This window comes from Agelaius phoeniceus, chromosome 6 (assembly GCF_051311805.1).
Source record: "Agelaius phoeniceus isolate bAgePho1 chromosome 6, bAgePho1.hap1, whole genome shotgun sequence".
NCBI classification, from domain to species: Eukaryota; Metazoa; Chordata; class Aves; order Passeriformes; family Icteridae; genus Agelaius; species Agelaius phoeniceus.
This window is the reverse complement of record NC_135270.1, coordinates 46,343,006-46,365,892: the sequence shown is the minus strand read 5'-3', so window position 1 is coordinate 46,365,892 and position 22,887 is coordinate 46,343,006. Positions and strand designations below refer to the sequence as shown.

At 39.3% G+C, this 22,887-nt stretch overlaps 1 protein-coding gene across 1 annotated transcript in view; it reads left to right on the top strand.

Annotated features, from left to right (window-relative positions):
* The window catches only part of KCNK10 (potassium two pore domain channel subfamily K member 10), a 56,584-nt gene extending 34,176 nt beyond the window's left edge, over positions 1-22,408 (top strand). The window contains exons 5-7 of the mRNA XM_054635211.2: positions 10,021-10,207; positions 13,282-13,424; positions 15,376-22,408. Coding sequence (XP_054491186.1) covers positions 10,021-10,207; positions 13,282-13,424; positions 15,376-15,996 — 951 coding nt within the window. The 3' untranslated portion in view covers positions 15,997-22,408. The remainder of the gene's footprint in view (positions 1-10,020; positions 10,208-13,281; positions 13,425-15,375) is intronic.
* The last annotated feature ends 479 nt before the right edge of the window (positions 22,409-22,887 follow it).

Genomic DNA, 22,887 nt, shown 5'->3' with positions numbered 1-22,887 from the left:
ATGAGTTTCAGCTATTTCAAATAATTCTGATGGAGTTTAGAATTTACATGCATCTTAGTAAATAGTCTTAATACCAGTAGTTTCATTTCAGGTGATTATTTAACATTTGGCATATGCAGAATATAATAATCATTATAATTTTAGTAATTGTTTACTTTATTATCACATTATATTTACATTGTTAGGCTTCATAAATGTTTGTACCTAATCAGATGAAACCTCAAGTAGAGTAAGAGTTCTTGATTTAGTGCTGAGCACTGAGCAAATTTTAACTCAATGTGTAACTCTTGTTTCTTATTTTGTAATTGTCTCCTTAATGAACTGAAATTCAGCATGTTTGGTGGTGTAAAACACCCTGATACCACCTGTAAAGAGAGGACATAAAAATTAGGAGACTAGTGATTCAAGAAACTAAAAGGAGAAAATATAGGCTAAAAAGACACTGAAAAACATAATAACGTGTTGGGTGGTGTGCCTGACAAATCTTCTGGGAGTAGCTGAGAAGTCAGTGAGTGCATCAGTGCTCTAGAGAGAGTACAAACTATCTATCTGTATTATTTGTCCTCACAGGCAATTTGGGACAGTCCAGTTTCTTGTGGAAAGAATGGGAAGAAACTTAGCATGTGTATAATGCATCACATTTCCATGTTCATATGCCTTAGCACTCTGCTTCTGTATGTATCTAGTTGCCTCTGTTTTTGCCCTTCACTCTTAGGAATGTTGCAGGGCTGGTGTCAGGGCAGTGAGAGTTCTGGAAATCCTTGCAACTATGTCATTGCCTGAACAGGTTGAAGGGACTTGAGGGCAACTTGATCCTGCATTGTGGTTAGGATCATTTTTGAAGCTAGGTAGGATGCAGGATGCACACACCGGCACGTGGGAAGGAGAAGAAGAATTTTCTGTTGTCACTGCAGTCCTTTCACCAAAAGCTTTTCCTTAACAGGTCTCTTGCTCCATCCAGCAGTGTATCTATGAGCATGGAGCCCATGCCACAGTAGGGACAGCTTGCCTCTGGCATTCCTCAGCATATCTGGAAAGATGAAAGGAGGATTTCTCCCAGAGGACTTGTGCTAGTGCATTTCTGCTGCCTCTGACATGACCTGTGCAGAGCTCCACCAACCTTACCTTAATTAACACCACAAATTAGACCTTAAGAATCCCACATTTAGCTCCTGCAGTAATCAGCATTCTGTTGGAATTTTAAGAACAATTTGAACTACATAGATTGAGAAACAGATTTGCTCTCATCCAGTACACACTACCCCAACAGTATTGACAGAATATTTCAGCAGAGGAGCTGGGCACATGCCACCACTCATCTTCTAATCCAAAATGTTACCATTATTTCAGTGTGTAATTAGTCAGGAAAACAACTACTCATTTATGAGTAGGTAGGGCTGGAGGTACTTCATTGCAAAATAATACTTTGTAAAAAATAGAGTTTTTCCTGTACCATTTTAGGAAACGGAGGCACTGGCAGGATGATGCTATCCCAAACACCATGCATTGAATAGTTAATGCCATCTGTCCTACTGGAATGGTTATATTTGGTGCAAGTAAATAAGCATCAACCAGGTCAGAGATGTAAACCAAAGCTTCCCCCACAAAAGCCCTGTCTTCTCAGCTCCTGGTTATTTCTGTATGTTCCATATTCAATAATCTAGGGCAAAACCTGGGTCCCAGTCTGTTTTTACATGCATGCAACTGTGATTCCCCAGAAAATGAATATGTACAAGGCCAGACACAACAGAAATGAAATATGCATTTCAAGGTGACATAATGCCATAAAAGTAGTATTTTTATCTTTCACAGGTTGTTCATAAGATCCCTCATGTATGTATGTTTCTATAATAAACAGTAGAACAAAGCCCCATTCTCTTGGCATGCTCTGTACACACAGTCTGCAAGCATCTAAAGATAGAAAGCACTCCATAGGCAGAGTACACTGTCACAGAACGCAGCAGCTGCCATTATCATGAGTTAAATATAGGCCAATTCAGATCATCTTTTTTCAAACCTTGAATGAGTGTTTAGTCTCACCAGAATTAGATGGGTTTAGCATAACCTGAATGATCTTCACTTATCTTGCAGTTTAGTACAGATGCAGGAATTCAGCCGGGGCACAATGAGTTTCTGAGAGCACTCCAGGATTTTCTGGCTTCTGAGGTGAGGCCACTGTGAGCAGTTCCTGGGCTTGGTTGCTGTTTCACTCCTCTGGTTTCCAGCAGGACACAGAGGACAGGTCTGGCAACACAGCTGGTAGACTGTGAATGCAGTACCAGGATGTGAGCAAGCAGCCAGAGACATGAGTGGTGGCAAGGCTGCACCACTGAAAACACACTGCTTTGTACAGAAAGGCAATGCCTCTGCAAGCACCTTGTGCCTCACTGAACCAGGGACTTGTCAGAACACACACTTCTGCTGCTTCACTTTCAGGTTTTCAGCTCAGGGAACAGGTTTTGCTCTAGTTTTCAGAGACATGCTATGAAAGTGATCTACACTTAATATTTTCCTGAAAGATAACAGTACACACCACCTAACCTTGGTATTGTCCTAGGAAAAGTACCTCTTAAATTGGCAGATAGGGATGGGGCCGGGGTAGTCACATTGAACTGGTGGAAAGATTTCTTTTAGTACCTGTCAAAGCTCTACCTTTCCTAAACTTTATTGTTTGTCTTTCTGAATACATCTGATGAACTCTAGCCACTCTTTCACTTAAAGATTCAAGTTCTTTTTAGAGATTTTTGGCTTCTCCGATCTCTTACTGCAAAAGTGACAGGAATTCCTTCCCTGAAAGTGAATAGAAAACACAATCTGGGGAAAAAACTTAGTATAAGACAGTAATTGTGTAGAGGAGGAGCACTTAAAAATGCAGCCTTTTTTCATAGTCTCCCCTCTGTTCATAGATTTGCTCTGTTCAAGACAATCTCTTAATTACATAACGTTACGAGCCAGCATCAGTGTGTTATTACATCAGCTACTAAAAAAATCACTGAGCATCTTAATACTTTATCTTTTTTTTTTTAATATAGTGTTATTCACTGCTATTTTCTGTAAGGAAAAAGGTAAAATTAAAAAAAGATATATTCACATAAGTTCTACAGAGTAACTATCTGATGCAGTGATCTATCTGCCATCTGCTGGCATCCTGTCTCTGAACAGAGCTGTCAGGACAGGGTGTGAAATCCAACCTCCTGTTGCACATTCACATTATTATTCAAAAATTATACAAGGTTTATGAGCTGAAAGTTCAGGGTTCAGACCTCAGCCTATTTGCTGAGTCATTTCCACCAAAAAAAAGGCAAAGAAATATAACAAATCAGTGATTAGAAAGGTGATTTACAAACTCAGAACAAATGCATGTAAACAATCTCAGCTCATGATCTGTTCTTTTGCCTGTCACACCTTAAAGGTCCTTCTAAGAGTCACATTTCCCTGAGCAGGGTTAACATAGGGGTGCTTGAAGGCTTGATGGTGAGGGTTGTCACTGCATTACAGGTGGTGACTCCTCATCAAGAAGAGACAAATTTGTCTCTGAATTCTGTTTTAGGTTAAACCACTGTCTTCCATACGTTGGGTTTATTCTTTAGATCACTTACCCCTTCCATTATATCCGAGCTGCAGAAAAGTATTTTTTTCTGCACAGACCTAAGATAGTAAGCTAGTACTAAAAAATCAATTAGAACATCTATGGATCCCAGGTTTTGATATTTTAGGCCATCTAACTGGGTATTTAATTTAGTTAGTGATGCTTACATCTATTCCATTTCAAGGAATGCAACTTAAGTGTAGCAGACATTTTGCTAATTTTGTTCTTATCCTCTGGTCTTTGATGGTGAGTATGTTATACCAGGAATGGCAAGATCAGATCCATTCAGGTACAGGGAAGCTATGTGAAACAATCTTTATTAACCCATTTTTGCACTCTCTGGGTGGGGGGATATAGGTGTAACTCAGACATGAGTTGAAGGAGGGAAGGGAGGAGCAACACATTACAAATTCAGCCTCTAAAATTGCTGAAGTCTATGCCATCAGCTGCTGTCCTTTGTCTGCTCCAGTGTTTAAGGAAAGCCTGTGTATATATGGATTCTTCTTATTCAATTTGGTTTTTTGCTTCTTTTTTTTTCCCTTGGGCTGAATACAGCTCAGCCATAACAGAGGTTTAGGATCATAATTTTTATTTTTGTAATAAGCAACATGCATAAATTAGTGTGTCCACATCAGAAATCCCTCTGTGTGCTTTCTAATGAGAGGAAGAAGATGGAAAAAGACATATAAAGCCTAGAAAATGTCTGAGCCAGTGTTTCTGTATTTTCTTGACGCAGTACTCCCATTATAACTGCAGCAAGATCCATGCAGAGATTTACAAAAATGACATTAGTGAAAGCTACTGCTCTGTGAGAAGCTTGTTGCATATTCCATCTGGGTCTAGACAAACACCCTACAGAAATGTGGTTTTATGGGGAAAAAAGATGTTAAAAATAACATGAATCCTTCCTTACTCTGCCCTGTGTCTTGTATGAGTTCAGGATTGTGTCTCCCAAGCCTAATAATAAATGTGACTGCTTACAGCTTTTAATATCTGTCTCTCCTCTGGTACTGACTACAGTTAAAAGGCAGAGGATGGATTCTGCACCTTCTTGTGCAGCCATAGCAGCATTCTTTATAAAACATGAGGACTAAAATAACAGTGGGGCACCAAGAGGTTAGAATGTATGGGAAGCCCATATCTGGTAGAATGGTTCAACCCCCTTTTTATAACCCGTGGAGATGTCTGAAATGTCATCTATACTTTAATAGATATTATAATTCTGCTGCTTGTTTTCAAGGAGTGTTGTCTTCTTCACTGATGTGGTTAGTAGGTCCTGGCTGGCAGCAAGCACCCATGCAGCTCTTTGCTCACTTGCCTACAATGATGGAGAGAACATGGGAAGAACAATGGAATGTTCTCTAAATAACCTCATGGGTCAAAATAAAGACAGCAAAGTCACCTACCATGTACTGTACTCTCACAGGCAAAACAACCTTGATGGTTGGACTTTAAATTAATTTATTGACAATTAGCATAAAAAAATTAATTACTGAGTTGAGTGTTTGGAAACAAAATCCCCACAAACATTCAAAATGCCTTTCTTCCCCATTTTTCAAGCTCAGCTTCACTCCAGACACCTCTCCTCCACCCATGTTGTTACTGTGGGTCACCTTCAGTCCCTCTGGAGCAGCAGCAAATGGCACAGGGGTTGGGGTCAGAGCACAGTGGTTTCTCTGCTGTTCTGAACTCTTTTCCTCTGTTCCTTTGCTGGTCCTCCATGGGCTGCAGACCCTGCAGTACTGGCATTGTCATGGAGAAGCTCCCACTCACCTGACCTTGTTATTCCCTTGTTCTCTCCTCTTTCCCTTGTCTTCTGCCTGTCCAGCCTTCCTGCCCTTTCTTAAACACACTTTCCCAGAGGTGCCACCATGTCATCTCAGTGGCTCAGCTGTGCCCTGAGGTGGGCCTGTTGGGGCTGACAGGAACCAGCAGTGTCAGAGAACAGAGAAGAACAAAATATTGTTATATTTTTCTTAGGTGCTATGTCCAAGTCAATGATATTTAAAATACATTTCATTTCAGTCTCATTTTGAACATGAAGGAGCTCGGACAAGTTACAATGAAATCCACAGTGACTGTTACAGGCAGCAAAGAGGTTGATGTGACCAAATCACTGATGAGCAAGCCAGTGCTGTGCCAGTCTTTCCATATAGCCTGTTGAGAAGGGCATCACACCTTACTGTGTGTGCCAGGCTCTGGACCAGGACTGGCTTGCATTTGGCTGAGCTGAAAGACAAGCAGTGTGAACTATGACTGCCTGCACCATCCACAATAGCTTTGCAAACATATTTTGACTAAGGACATATCAAATGTTTGTGAGCTGATATATGTGATATTCTGGTTTATGGCTTTGGTACAAAGACTGTCATTCCTAGTGTTAAAATATTTTGGTCTAGAGAAAGTGATTTAGAAGACAAGCTGTTTAATTAGTGCATGGGCAGAGACAATCTGTTCTCAGAATAGCTGGCAGCATGGGGAAGGGCAAAAAGTTAAGAGTAAGTGAAGGGAACAAAAGAAATACTAAAGAAATGTGTTTTGTTTGAAATGTGTTTTCTCTGCTCCAAAATACAGAGCCTTTTGGAGAGATGAGGACAGCATTTTCCATGCAGGTATATTACATTATCTCTAAAAATCTGCCATTGGTCATCTAGCAAAAAAGGTAGCCAGCTTGCCTGGAGCCTTGGGGAGATTTGTCAGGAATTCAGAAAAGGAAAAGTTTGGAAGACAGAAAAACCATCTGAGCTCACTGTGAAGCAGCAAATGTTCCAGTGCTATTTTTAGTTTAGTAGTACTGTATAGTGGGGGAGCTTTCTATGAAATGACAGGTGACACTACAGAATCTTGGAATAAGCTTATATGAAATATGCTGTCCATGGAAATATATATATGCTCCACATATTTACCATTTAGTCTAGTCTGATAAATGACTGTAGCTTCTTTTGATCCCCAACTTCATGCCTCCTCCTCCTTTTTCATAGGAATATATATCAACTGTGTGGTCTCAGTTTGCAAACTTAAAAACACTGTTTGGTGCTTTTATTGTCAACCCTCAGGTCAGAAAAATTGTACCTCAGTAGTTCACCTGAAGAAAGCAGAAAGTATAAAATAATCCACTACGCTGGCTTTGATCTATTGGGCCAGAGAGAGAAAAAAAGTAAAAAAACTCCAGGTTTATTTTAACTCCTGAAATTATTAGGTAATACCAAAACTACTAAAACCCCTGTATATATAATACAAAATGAGGAAAAAGTGAAGCTGCATATATTGATGGAAAAGATGGATAACTAAATTCCACTGATAAGGGTGTGTTCATTGCTCTGTCCTTACCCCTGTTGACACTAGAGCAGATTGACAGGAGGTTGTTTGAATTCATGTAAGCAAGTAATGTATGTAAAGTAATTCATGTAAGCATCAGTAATGTTTGGCCAGTTTAGCACTTAGCCACCTCAAGAATAAAATCAGCACTGTCAGTGGAAAATGGGAATGACCCTGATGGGTGCACAGAAAATTCTCAGTTCTTAGATACTTAGATTACTTTGATGTTTTTCAGGTTAGTTCTGGGTGGATTTAAATTGGTCTCATTAGCTGGCACTAATTTATTTATATTTGAGGAATGTCTTACAAATCATCTGCTTCATCACTGTGGAAGGAACTTGTGGGTAAACAAACTTGAAAAGAAAGAGTGGAAACCATCTCTTTTAAAGGTGTTTTAATTTTACTTAAACAGCTATAAGATTAGCTACCTTTCTTGGAGGAAGAGGTTTGTTGTTTTTCCTTTTGACACCTATAAAAAATTCTCTATTCATGTCACAAATATGGGTTCAGATGATTTCTTAGCCTGCAGAAGTTGCTCAGCTATTTGACAATGTTTCGCTCCAAGCTGAAAATACTGTTTAAAAGAGAAATTTGTGTGAACTTATTCAGACTTCTAAACCCCTAGTGTTATATAATGTGGTTATTTATTTATTTATTGTAATAATGACTTGGTGTAACACTGCAGTGGATTGAATTTTGTAGTGTGTCATTATTACAATGTACATATTTCATTAGTCAGTACAATTATGCCTTAGCATTTTTATTCATCTGTAACAGTTAGACTCTGCTGTGAATTTCCTCTGAACGCATGCCTAACTGTAAAAAGACCCTCCTTTTCATGTCAGTCCTGCATTTCATGTGTTATTGTTCATTAAGTAATTCTTTTTCTGAGTCCTGCTTTTGTGTTCTTTTCAGCAGCTCTAAAAATGCTGTGCCAGATTCACCATTGCTTTCTACCTTCATTTGTACCCTCAGCTGCTCTGCTTTTGTGTCAGTGATAAAGGTCACTGACATAACCATGAGTCAGGCCTTTTACAGATCCTTTCATTAACATTGTTACCATTTTTACTTAAAAAAACCAAAAACCTTTGGCTGAGTTTATTGCTCACAGACAAGGGGATGTCCTGAACATTTGTTACTCTTTGAAGGCCATTCTTTTCATTCCTGCCTCTCTCATGAGACAATTCTGACACATACTGAAATGCATTTTAATTTTTGCTGTGTGGGGACTGGAGGAAGAATTATTATGCACTACTTTGATGCCAGGCAGCTCCAAATTACTTTTTGTTCAAGGATGTCCAAGAGGCACTTGTCTCCTAACTTCCACAAGGCAAGGTTTCTGACATTTCATTTTTACATATCAGGAATCTGAAGCATTTAGTAGAAGTAAACAAGTCACCTTGGTCAAACTAGAAATTAAACCTCAATTTGGTTAAACCCTTATTCGCAATGAAAAAAGGCAGGGGTGCCAATGTAGGACACTATGTAACACCCATGTGATCTGTTCTTTTCCTTTCATTACTCATTGAATAAATTTGAAATCCTGCCATTGTGAAGGTGTGTCCATACCTCTTAAAGAAGATAGATTGTCCTTTGGTATTTTAGCAAAATTCTCAAAATGGCTCTTTGGAAAAAGAGGCGATAAGGAATGAATTCAGATTTTATATTTTTTGTTGCTTTTCCTCTTGGTACTTGGCACTTTCTTCCATGTCTTATATTTGGCATTATATTGCTAATCTTATTGAACTATTCCTATTCATCCAGACACAGAAAATAAACACACACCCAAATGAAATATTAAGCATAGGGATCATATTAAACAGTTTCAGAACTAAAAGTATGAAATATATTTATGCTACCTGGTTCTGAATGCATCCCAGATCAGAGGAGTACTTAGCGAGGGTCTGACACTGCATCTCTAAAATAAATGCTCCCATTTTAGGGTAGCACCGTATTGCTCACGAGCTGGTTAGATATTAACCAGTTCAGGCAATATCCCTTCTGTATATTACAAAGATAACTTCTGAGATCTTATTTCCTGTCTAGGCAGTGCCTTAATCTGAAATGAAATCTCATTCCTGGGTTAAGGGAGATGCTTGATTTGAAAAACTAATTTGGAAATATGACTTACAGTGACCTCCACATTGCTTTTTCAGAATAAATAGAGAATTTACACTACCACTGAAATGAATCCACAGTAATGTTTCTAGTAATTTACAGGCTTCTCATGAAACTTTATTGGGTGCTGAGATTATTCACAGCAGAGAAAATCTGAAATAAATCTGCCAGAGTCAATTGTGTTAATCCAGGCTTGCATCAATATTAATAGAAACAAAATCTAAGTATATATTAAATAAATTGAGAGTTTATATGATTTAGGAGTGTAAAATATTACAACTACACTGGTTATATTTGAATTCAGTTTATAGAAGCCAGTAACACATACTCTTTGTTCAAGAGCTTTCCAGTGTGGATTTACATAGGTAATTTTATCTCAGGCTGTTTGGTATTTGACATAAATCCTTTTTTTCTGGAGTAAACCAATAATACAGTTTTCTATTTTTGAAAAGGCGATTTGACCTTCATATTTGTGAATGAAAGCTGGAAAACCTGAGTCTAGAAAACCCAAAGCATGAATTATTTCTACATAAAATTGCACCTTTTCAGTGAGGGAAAAGGGCTTTATTTTCATTTTAACCTTGGTCCTGTTTGTTGAATGCTTGGTGCTGGTGAGGCAATGTGGGTGTACACATACTTGTATGGAGGTGTGAATGTGCACTTTTTCTTAGGCATTGAACCTGATATGGAGCATATTGATGCCTTTCTGAAGCTCAGGAATGTTTTTCCAGGTGGTGTTTGTGGTAGATTAGTCACTTCCTAGTGCATAGAAATTGGGAACCATGATAAACTGGGGCCAGACATGGGGCTTTACTGTTACCTGGACAGGACTCTCTCTAACAGGGAGAGAGGGTTGTATTCCACCCAACAAGCTCACAAAAGGCAGAAAGAGACATACCAGGTGACACCAGCATAATCAGTGTGTCATTCACAAAGAAAACCGTTCCAGAAATCCACTCAAACGTTTTTTTTTTCCTGTTATTTCCTTTTTCTAGAATAAGCAAGTGAGTCAAACAAAGATCCGGGTGATCTCCACCATCGCATTCATCCTGGCAGGCTGCATTGTCTTTGTGACCATTCCTGCAGTTATCTTCAAACACATCGAGGGATGGACAGCCTTGGAGTCCATTTACTTTGTAGTTGTCACTCTGACCACTATTGGCTTCGGTGACTTTGTAGCAGGTGAGCAGCTTTGAGCCAAGATGCTCTGCACAAGGGCCTAGGCTCTTAGAATTTGCTTTCTGGTGTAGAGAGGAGGCTCTTCACCATGTGTTATGTTCCAGTGAAATCATGCCAGGTGTTTCTGTTGGAATTACTGGGCAGTACAACACCAGGCTGATTTAAGGTCCAGGTGCCTTGCCATGTGTAGATTGTGAGCCTTTGGCAGTGGAGATAACGGGAGCCTGGAAAGTCCTGATTATCCTTTATCATGCAATGAATTATGCAAAAGTAAAATTACTTTCCCATTGAATTAAAGATTTGTATTAGTCCATTAGCGCTCAGTCTGAGGCTGACTGCAGGATCAAGCAGCCCAAATGATGAATGGAGGAAGCTTTTACAAGGGACAACTGAGCCATAATTCTGTAGAATTCTCTGGTCAGATGCAGTAGTAGGCTGCTACTACAGGAGCTGCAGCATTTCAAAACCTGCATTCTGTTTCCTAACCTTGGCTGAAATTTTGACATTGCAGTTGACCTGCTAAGGAAAACTCTTGTAGGAGAGAAGGACTAATGGGGTATGTATCTCAATACTTGGGGGAGACTCTCCAAGATTAATACAGTGCAAGCAGGAACTATAAATGTCTACCCATATACAATTTCCAAAGAGGGAATTGAGATAGCTGGCTGGAGAGATAAGAGAGACATTTTTTTCACACAGCTGCTTTGCTAACAAAAAGGTGTTAAAATAAGTGAATTTTTTCCCATCAGTGCATGACCTCTACTCCTCATTCCTGTCAGTGGTCCTAATTAAAGGTATTAAGTTGCCTGTGTTACAAACAGTCAGGATGTGCTTCTTAGTCCCTATAAACAGAATGAGTTAAAAACATCAAATAAAACTACAAAATTTTCTTTGTTGAAGGACAGTAGACAAGTCTTTTTCATAGAGAATACTCTAATCTTCCTTTTTTATGACATACTGGCATAGAAGACATGAATTATTGAGGAAAAAAAGTCACTGAACAAAGAAAGACCCAGATATAAAAAAGAAAGTTTTAGAACCATTCAGTTACAGAAATGATTGTGTGAGCTTTGCCCATTTTAACCACTTAGATGTGTAAAGGAATTAACTGATATTCTTTGAGGTATCACAGTATGAAATAAAAATAATTTACAATATTTTTCTTAATAATACAATATTTCAGTATTGGTTAATAATGTGATAGTAAAAAAAAGCTCTGAATAATAGATTGTTCTATATGCACATGATTAGGAGAACATAATCCACAGCTGGGTGGCTACTAACAAGCATGATTTTCCAAAACTCTTATGGAAGACCCTGAATAAGAAAACTTCAGAGGCGTTTTCATTATTAGAGTTTAAGGCAGGTGATCACTAGGAGATTTGGGGTTTATTGCTGGTTTTGAGAGAGATTTTCTGCCCCTTTTATTTTCTGTCACTTTAATCTTTCAGTATCTTTGTTCCTTCAACAACAAATCAAAAATAGTCTACCTTGATGGTTAAAACAGTGTCAATGGAGCTATGCTGGCTTATTCCCCTAGAACAAATCCCAGCTCTTGGGAAAATGGGAGGTTTTTGTACTACAGTTGGAAATAAAATTGTGCATGGAGCCTGAAAAAACACAGTGTCTGATAGGCTGAAAAAAGTGGTCTCATGCTTTCTCAGTCACCTGATTACTCTGCAAGATAGATCCAGACAATCTGTTTCCTAGTGAGTTCCTCAGGGACATGTATGATCAGAAGAGGCTTCTTGTACCATAGCAACAGCAGTCCCTACCTCCCATTGTTTCAGACTCTTAAAGACTGGAAAAAAAGAGTGTGATTCATGCAGTCTATGGGGAGAGATTAACATCAAAACCAATGTTTGGGTCCCTGCCAAGTCTCAAATGTCTGACCTTCTATGGGGTGTTCAAACATTGTAACTACACTCATATTGAGCCTTGATAAAATAAAAGAGTCACAGAAATGTCTCAGATTGCAAAAAGCCAAAGGGGAAATGCTGAACTGTGTTGTCTGGTGATTTTAACAGGGAAAACCCCTAAGATCTCTCTGCAGTCATACAGAGGAAATATGCAGACCTCTGCCTGAGTCTCCTGGCAGGTTTGCTCTTCGGGCAGGGATTTAAACAGTTACCCCCAGGGGGATGTTCACTTGCATTGAGGGACATAGCAGTGCCCATGGGGCTCTGCAGACTCTTTCCTGCTGACTCTCTTCCACTCAGGGCTGTGCTTGCCTCTCACTGGCTCATTCTTGCAGTGCACATAGCACTGTGATGGGACTGAGAGTCTCAAAAGTGTGGTTGCTTTCTTTTGTAAAAATTTCAGTATTTTACTCTATAGCAGGCAGCAACCTGGCCCCTACTGCACTTATTTGGGAGTCTTCATAGTCCATGAGGTTTGCCAAATGTCTCACTTCTTGTTTTGCCAGCTCACCCAGAGACTTGCATGAAGAACACGATAGTACATTTGTTGCTTGGTTTGATCCATATCTCCTATGAAGTTACTATCCAGAGAATGCATCCCTCTGAATGATTCCCAAGACTGTACAGCCTTATTTTCAGGGCTAATGCATGGTTGGCTTCCTGTCAGATACCCTGATTTGGAAGAAAAGGCTACATTTCTTTATTCTGCACACAGATCTCTCAATCCTGTAGCTAAACCCAAATAGTCTCAAAACTCTAAAGGGCTTGATCTGTAAATTTTCTTAACTGTGAGGCTGCAGGCACTTCGGAATAAGGAAGACCAGCTATTAAATTTTTTTCTTGGACAGATGTTTGTGCTGTTGCAAGTACTATCCAAGTAGAATTTCAGAGCTGCTTCAGCCTATGAGCAGTATAATGGAAAGTATTTATTGAGTGCTCTGGCAGATCACATAGCACCAGAACAATAGGTGATTTTGAAGACTTAAATTAAAACAGACTGGGTTCCTCCCATCTGACAGGCTTTTTGTCTTATTATCAGAACTACAGTACTGTTGACAAGAGTTAGGAAATACTTTTAGGCATTTTTCAGAATTGCAGATATTTTGTAATGATGTTGGCACCTCACGATTTGTAAGCATAATTATATGCCTATTTCAGGAGGAGATGCTGACATCACATACATGGAGTGGTATAAACCCTTAGTGTGGTTCTGGATCCTTGTTGGCCTTGCCTACTTTGCTGCCGTTCTGAGTATGATTGGAGACTGGTTAAGAGTCCTGTCCAAGAAGACACAAGAAGAGGTATGATCAGTAATTTCTCAGCAGTTTGTCATTTTACAAGAGAGATTAAAGGGCCTGATTCCTGCTTGTCTAAATAAGGATGCTGCTCTTCATGACCAGGGCTAGACCAGGGCTGTGGTTTACTGTCTGCCTTTGGTATAAAGTTAATTCTGATCTTTAGCTCCTTCACAAAGGAAGAGAAAAAAGCCACGGAAGCAACCAAGGCTGTTACACCTCTATCAGTACTCAAAAATACACAGAACACATCAGTAGGATTGCAATTATGGAATGAGACACCAGCCTTCACTCTGAAACTAGTTATGAAATCGTACTAAAAATTTAAGTGTCCTCACCTTAAAAATTAGGAGATTTTCCTGTCTTTTCCTATGCCAGGGAATGTGGTTCTGAATAGAAGTTTACATTCAGGTCCCTTACTGTGTACTCTGTTTTTAAAACTTGAAGAAACTGAGTAGTCAGCATCAAGGAGAGCATGATTAAATTCACTCAGAACATGCCCTCCCTGATTCAAAGAAGATGCTGCTCTGGTTCCTATTTTTCTATTTTTCTCTTTCTATTTTCCATACTTATTTGAGTGTGGATATTTTCCACACTCAAATAAGTGTGGAAACTAAAAAGGCAATTGCCATGCCTCTAGAGCTGAATCCTGTGGTGGAGGATGTTAGTAATTTAATTTCAAATTTTAAGGCAACCCTGCTTTTCTAGGAAAGTTTACCTGGCAGGATTAACCAAATAGCAAAATTTGGCAGGGGGACAGTGCTGTTTCTAATTTTTGTAGGCATCTGCACCACCCAAGGCCTGGTGCATCCCCCATGCATCTCCATTAATACAGGGGACTGCAGAGAGCGCGGCTGTTCTGCTGATCATCAGGCACCCACAGGGAGGAATCTGGTCTCCCACACAGATGCCTTCTGCCAGTCCTAAATGGACACCTGCACATCTGGCCTGCAGAAAAAAAGATGACTCCTTGTGGGCTATTGGATGCAAAAACTTGAGTTCAGGCTGCAGCAGCACAAACAACTCATTGACCATGGTGGGCTCCTGCAGACATTGTACTCCTAAATCTGTTCTTTAGCTGAACTTTGAGAAAGGCTTGTTTTAACTGAAATATTGCTTGGTCATTTATCTTGATTTTTCTCATTTTGGAAAGTATATTTATTGAATACCGACATTGCTTGGTGCTTTATTATTAGCCATTATTCCAGCCTCCAGTGCAAAGGAGTAAAACAGAGAAAGACAGTAGGACATTCAAGGATATAGTCATAGTGCCCATACAGAATGTATATTGAAAACTCCTCCAGATGGTTTGACAGTGTGGTATTTGGACAGTTGTGCAATGGGAATCTCCATTAAAGACAGCTACATTTGTCCCTGAAAATGAACCCTAGACTGGGGGAGTCAGAGGGCCACTTGAAATTAGCTAATGGGTATTAAACATTAACTGCTCTATGACCCTGTGGCTCTAAACAGAACCTTCAGTGGGACTAAACATCTGCATCTGTGAGCAATACAGGAAAACACATTCCTGTACTGCTGCACTGGTTGTTGTGTTGTTCTGAAGTGTATTGGTTTAACTGTGTGTGATTAACTTTGCCCACTCTTGACCATCTACTGCTGACATTATAAGTCAGGAATGTCATTCTTAATCAAGGCTGGATTAGTATGAACATGTCCCACCATGTAACACAGCTATAAAATGTATGGGGTGGCAAAGTCACACAGGCAGATGAGTTCTATGTCACATAAGCCATCAGCTGGTTTGTTTAGAGTTTGCCCAGTGTAAGCCCTTTACTACTGAAGTTTGGGACCAGATGGATGCAGTGGAGATGGGACCTCTTCCAAGTTTCATGCCAGAGAAGAAAGTGCTTGTGTTACTGTTACTGTTCTACAGGAAAGATTTTTCTTTTTTTTTTTTTTTTTTTTTAATTAATTTCTCTTTCCTCATGTTGTGAAGGTTGGAGAAATAAAAGCCCACGCAGCAGAGTGGAAAGCAAACGTGACGGCCGAGTTCAGGGAGACGCGGCGGCGGCTCAGCGTGGAGATCCACGACAAGCTGCAGCGGGCAGCCACCATCCGGAGCATGGAGCGCCGGCGCCTGGGCCTGGAGCAGCGGGCCCACTCCTTGGACATGCTCTCTCCAGAGAAACGCTCTGTCTTTGCTACCTTGGAGACAGGACGCTTCAAGGCCTCCTCTCAGGAAAGCATCAACAACAGGCCCAACAACCTGCGCCTGAAAGGGTCAGATAAGCTCAACAAGCACGGGCAGGGGGCATCTGAGGACAACATCATCAACAAATTTGGATCGTCCGCTAAGATGACCAAAAGGAAAAACAAAGACGTCAAAAAGACCATGCCTGAGGATATGCATAAAATTTATGAGACCTTCAGAAACTATTCTGATAGAATACTGGATGAAGAAAAAAAGGAAGAGGAGACAGAGAAGATGTGTAATTCCAAGAATACTTCTAGCACTGCAGTTCTGACCAACTCTATCCAGCAGCACTCAGACCTGGAAAATGGAGTGATTCCCAATGAAGCCAAAGAAATGAAGCAGAAAAACAAAGTGTTACTTTAAGACAGAAGTTAAATGTTAAAAGATGTTTGACTTGAATTAACAATGTTGGTGTTTTTATATACGTATATATTGAGACACGTGCCTTATACAGACTCCTTATTCAGTCTGAATTATATAGCATCCAAGAATATTTCACTGTGCCATAAAGACTCAAGCTTGCTCTGCCAAAACAAATCAGGAACACAGCACTGCAGAATGGCAACAGAAAGCTACGCACATGGAAATTTCAGCCTGTATAAGATTACCAGGGCAAGACACAAAGAAGGGCTTGGACCATGGCAGTATCACCAGAGGGCTCCTACCATGGTGTGATATTAGACAAAGGGCAGCTATGCAAGAAGGGCCTGTGAAAGGGATGAAAAACAGTGTATCTTTGTAATGGAGTATGCATCCATAAAGCCTTTCCCTGGTGATTAAAAAAAGGAGAAATGATTGGAGTGAACTAGACACTTTCAGTAAGGCTTAGTTTACGTTTTGGCACGTGATCCAAGCTAGATTTTTTTTTTTTTTTTCCTATACTGGAGTCAGATGCATTACCTTTCTAAATGCCAAAAGAATGTCCATGGACACAGCTAGCAGCTGAGTGCTGGTTGGAAAATCAACATAGACATAAGTAAGGGTTGGATTGCTCTTTTCAGTAAAAAAAAAAAAAAAAGAAAAAAAAGAAAAAGAAAAAATAAAACAAAAAAAACCTCTGTGGGTATTTATCTTAAGCAATGAAAAAAAACCATAAAAAAGAAAATAAACAAATGGATTTTTTTTTCTCATGTAGGAAAATTCAAAGTAAAGTCACAGCAAGAAAGTGCATATGAAGAAAATACAGCATTTCGTGTTATGTTCTTTAAAAGAAGAGAAACACCAATTTAATGATATTTGGCTAAAAGTATAAAACAGTGGGCCAAGTTTTTTTTTTTTTTTAAGAATTTCTCATTCACACCTTCCACCACTGAAAAAGCCCCTTCTATTTTAATGCTGTAAGACTATAAGGACAGAAGGGAAGCTGTAGCTTTTGCATGTCAGCAAACTGCTGTTCTCTAGCTAAATCTGAATTTTTAAAAATAGACATAAAAGCATATATGTGATTCAAATGAGGGCCAGAGCTACCATAGAATCTCAGGGCTCTCTGTTCCCTTTTGCTGGGTTTGGTTTAGACATAAGCTGCTGTCATAGTCTCAGAAAAAAAAGAAAAAAGAAAAAAAGAAAAAACAAAAAAGAAATTTAGGAAAAAAATATTGTGGTAATCTTTTAAGTGCTTATAGCTTTAAGTGCCATTAATGCTGTCATATTTTTTAACTTTTTAAACAAGTATTTTGAATTATTTGGTTCGTTTTCTTTCACGTACAATCTTTGTTGGAAACTTGCTATCCCTTTTATAGATAAGAACTAAACATGAGCTCTCTGCATTTCTAGACTAAAGTGAAATGTAACTAAACTGTGGGCATTTTTAAAAATCCTTTGTGCTGTCTGGGCATATGAATATGAAAAATAGAATTGTGTTTTCAAAGAAAATGCTGCAAAATAATTAATGGGAATTGCAAACATACTAAATTTTTATAGTGTCAACCTGTGGGCTACTGGGTGGGCGATTGCAGATAGAAGATTATGCATGCTGGAAATGAGATACACATGATTGTACCAGCAATGTTTTTCCTGAGCTCTCACAAAATCCTAAATATTCTTGCAATTCAAACTGTAGGCTTATAGGTAAGGTAAGCATGGATGTTGATTGCAGAGACTCATGCAAGCTAGTCAAACATGCAGACATCCACAGGTCATGCAGACACAGACTTTTGGAATTGCATGCTGATGTCTACACACACACAACTGCATGTATGATTCTCTGATACTTTCTGAGATTTTATGCACAATAAGACAACTCAACATCAAACTGGCCACCAGAATTCAAGATTGCCATGGCTATGAACAGAAGCATGGCACTGTGTATGCAGATTTTGAGTATACATATTTGCATATCTAATAACTCTGCTGAAATTGCAGGAGGGAGCCAAATTCCACTAGTGCAGAGGAGGAAAGAAGTTTTTAGTTTGTTGTGTCTGCTGGTTACTTCTCTTGAAATATCTTATCATATTTCTAATTTCATTATCTGTCTGAAAATCAAGGAAGAAAAAGCAATGTTTGAAAAATTTCAAGTCATTTGGGATTGCTCTAAGTCAATATGATCCAAGAGAAATTGAATTCTGCTTACTTCACCAGTGAATCTCTGAAGGTGCAGGGCTGAGCTCTGGCTTCACCTTACCAGAGACAGGACAGTAAGCTCAGACCCTGGAGAAGGTTCCACTTAACTCAAGAGCTGCCATGGCTTCTGGAGACCTTTGTTCCAGACAGCCCTGTGCTTGGTTTCACACACACAGTGGCTGGTGACCATCCCAGGATCCCATGCTCCTCAAGCCCCAGGCAGACACCAGCAAAGTGCAGGTCTCCTCAAGCTCTGGAGCTCTTTAATCCACCTGTTACTGCTGGTTTTGGGCAGGCCTTGAGTTCCACATATGAGCAAATGTTCTGAAGTCTTATCCATGAGCATCACTAATTCTGTAGTGTCAGGATGGATGAAGCATATCTGGATATAGCAAGGCTGTTCAGATCTGGTGTTTTATTGGTAGGAGGTTAGGAGTGAAAGCTACAGTTTAGATTTGTGTTTGAATTTCAGAAAAGGTTCAGAAGTGCTAAGATGCACAATTTGGGTCTGAGAATTGCAGTAATTCCTTGTTACATCATCCTGTGCTTTGCATCTGTGAAGGATCTGGCACTAAAAACATCTCATCTGACTCTGAAAGCATGCAATCCATTCAGTTTTGCAAATAATTCTCCTTGGTTACCAAATGCCAAGATCAATATCATGCATGCAGTGTTATCTGTTCTTCAGATGAGTTCTCACAAGAAATGCTTGCCTGCAATAGAAGAGTTCTGCATAGTCACACAGACATCTGTAAGGATATGGGAGATGCACTTTCCATATATGAAATATAAAGTTTAGCCATTGCCAGGGCATTTCTTCTGATTAAGGTCAGGGAAAGTAAAGTTTGCCTTGTAGGAATTATCTGTGTGAACAGGGAATTGGACAACAGAAAAATCACAGAAAACAAATCGACATGGAAAAGTGAGGAGGCAAAAATTGTTGGGCAAACTCAGAATTGTTAGCTCTGATGCAAGAGAAAGACAATGACATCTTGGTATAGTTTTAATCTTAACTTTCTGAGTTGTCAATCTGTCCCCTGTCCATATTCTATGTGATGGTGTGTGTATATCATTCTAATTTCTGATTGGCCATGCCATGCAGGAGCCCCTGGCTGACATTTTATCAGCTGTTTCTTCAGCATCCCCTGGTTTGGGATATAATAGTTCAGGGACAAAAGGTGATGCTCAATAAACTCAGTGAGATACTGAGCAGAGCATTTGATGACCTTTTATATGAAAACAAAATGCTCTCTTTCATTCCTCTCCATTTCTATGTCTGTGAAACTTGCTGAGAAAGTTGCCAGGCTATGACAGGAGTAAATATTTTCTGCTAGATGGTTGTCTATTAAATACCTCAATATACATAATTTTTATTATAATGTGGGAAGTGCAAATGGTGTATTTCATAGGGGGCCAGACAGAAACATCTGGACACCTAAGATGAGGCTAAATTGCTTTTACCCTTTTAAAGGGCATCCCTTGGTTTTAATTGTCTGCAACAACTTGAGAGAGAATCTCAGTTCACACATCAAGTGTTTTTATGGCTAAAATTCTCACCTTCTGGCATTTAGTAACACCTATAAAAAAACTTATGTTATTTCTAGTGAGGCTATTCCACCATTATAGAAATTTTTTAGCAAAAGTAGTCTGAACCACATCCAAAACTTCTTTCTCTAAATTAGTTTATTAGCTTATTTCCCAGCAGCCTGAAAATAAGGCTGGGTTACTGAAGAGTGAGTTACTGACTTTTTAACTCTCTGATCCTGCCCTGAGCATAACATGACTTAACATGGGAATTGGGACCTGAAAGAACAAGGAAACATGGATTTTCTGTAGCTGCAGCCCTCACACACAGAGGATGACTCAGCTGCTGCATCCCTGTAGCTTTCAGCTCTACAGTCCCACTTTCCACCTCTTTGTGCAGGAGAACTCTGCTCCACCACTTTGGGGATCCTTCTGAACCATTAACCATCACAAGCATTGCTGAACTTGTGCAGCTACTGGTTTTCAAAAGATTCGTAATTTCATTACCACTTAATAGGGAACATTATTTCTAATAAATCCTAGAAATAATAGTAAATAAAATACAATAATCCCCCCTCACCAGTGATTTATATTCATGGAATCTGATTTGGATTGTGGCCATGAAATTATAAATCACTCGAGCCTCTGCTGCCTGGCTTTAGGATGTTGCTAGTACCAGTCTGCTTCCTCCAAAGCCATTAATGGACTATGCCAGAGACATTCTGCAAAAATCTCTAACCCATAATAAATGAAATTATGTCTGAGTTCAGGTTATTAAAACCTTGTCCTTAAAAGCCCTTCATTGAAGTATTTGTATTTATGCTGTACATGGGCTGTTTATTTGCCAGCTTTGGTTTTCTCAGGGGTTTATTTGTGTTGTCAGGTTGCATGATGTCTGCTACTCTCACTTATCCCATCGTTCACTAGAAATAAATTACAGGTAAAGACCAAGCATCATGTTATGTTGTGTACTAACCTAGAGCAGGAAGTCTCCTACTGAACAGATATGAATTTGAAAGGTGACTGTTTCAGTCTTTCCTGTACATTTACTTGTTCTGAGCTATGTTTTGTCTAATCTAGGACAAAATCTGACCCTGTACATCTCTGCAGTAAAAAGAAGCTACCTTGTTATTTTTAAGCTTTTTATAGCAAAGGCCTGATGTTATAATTAATCTCTTCTGTGCAATTTATACTTACTGGAATGGCATTATATCAATACTAAACACAAATAAGCTGAGCTTCAGAAGCAGTTCCCTAGGCATTTAAATATCAATGAAAACACAAGGCAAATCGACACAAATCTGTGGAACTCAAAAAAAGGCTTGTAGATTAATGTATGAAACTGGTTGGCTAAAATGTATCACCAAAATAGTAGATCTGAAAATTCCTTTGGGTTGCTGAAATTTTCCCAAGGTCCCCATCTCCTTTACTATCAGTAACAGTTACTGTCCTTAATATCATTGTTAAACTGGACTGTGTTTTTTCCTTCTGCCACTGCAGTTCATAACATTGTTAGTCTCTGTTGACTTGTGCTGTTGAAGTCATGGAGGAAGCAGTTGCAAAAGCCAATTTGGAGTTGTCCTGGTGTAGCCAGTGCATAATCTGTGAGCTGGATCATGCTGGGATGGGAAGGTCACCCTAAAGGCAAGCCTTATTCACCCCACTGGTGAGTTCTTAGGAGCCAGCTGAAGAATGGCCCCGTGCCGGTACCCCTCTCGTGGCTCACATAACTGGCTCTTGCACACAGGTTTACAGGTGATGCCTCCTCGCTCCATGCAGGTGGATGCAAACCTCTTGTGCTCCCTCCTCTCTGGTTGCAGGTCATATCTGAGCTAGGTCTCATCAGCAGGAAATGACAGGGCTGCTGCTTTGGGGGAAAGTGGACATTTCTACAGCATTTATCCTTTTGAGGCAAAGAGGATCTGCTTTCCCTTGCTGATCTTCAGAGCAAAGCAAAGGCAGGTGATACTTGGCATGTGAGAATACTTTTGTCTCCCAAATACATTCTATCCCCAAAGTGAGAGCTGGATGCTCTCAAGAGGAAAGCTTATGGTGCATGCTGTGAGATGTAAGCTGAACATACCAGTTTTCAGCCTGGTACTATTTTTCAAACCACCTCTCAAACCATTTAGCAGTTTCTCAGATCCTGGATTCATATAGTAAGTTTAATTAGAAAAAAAGCAGATTTTGTGTCTAGATCATATCTCCCCAACAATTTAAATTTATTCAGGGCAGCATATCAATGTAGTTTTAGAGTGATTCTTTTCCAAGTTCTAATAGAACTTGATCTAGATCTTGGACAGTACTGAGAAACCACTATTAGTCATTTTCAGCTTTGTATTTTAAAAAAGAAGTTTCTTAAAATTTGGGGAAACATTTTTTTGGGATGCTGTTCTAAAATTTTTTCCTGATCAACTTCAAATTGTATTATAAACAATCAGTAAAACCACTTGCAAGGGTATTTTATCTACTTTCTTGTCTCTGTCCCTCTTTCACTCTTTCTGTAAGATTCAATGGTGCTTTAGGAAGGCAATCTCAGAAAAATGAAAATTTCAGAAATGTCATTACCAGAGTGCAGAGCAGAATGTGCTTGTACCAACTTGATAAGTTTTGCTGCTATTGTCTTTATTTTATGATGTAATGTTTTGAAAGATTAAAAAAAATTGCAACAAAGACCATCCAGATGAAAACATTTTCCTTGTTGTTTTTTTTTTCCCTTCTCTTTCTGTTGTCTTATCATCCAGCAATGGGAGAGGAACTGTAATAAATCTCCTCTTTTGTGTATCTCTAGAAAACAGTGCATGCTGGTAATATCACTTTTGCTGGAAATGTGAGCTTGTGTTTGCCCCTTCTACCTTTTCTCTTTGGTTGATGATCTAGATTCCCGTATTTCCTGGGTGTCTAATTTGGGAAGCCATGGTGCTGGACTGGTTTCAAAAGAGAGACACAGATTTCCAGCCATACTTCTGTTCATACTTAGCCATTTCTGCATTTAGTGACCAGTCAATAGGGAAGCATGAATCAGAACGTTGAGGAGGCTCTGGCTCTCTTTCCTAGTTTCTTTACATAGAAACTATTTGCTAGAATGACTGGAAGAAGTTATGGATGGAGAAATGAGGTGAAGCTTTTTGACGTTGGGAAGCACAGACCAGGTTGGAGTTGTCTTTTTGT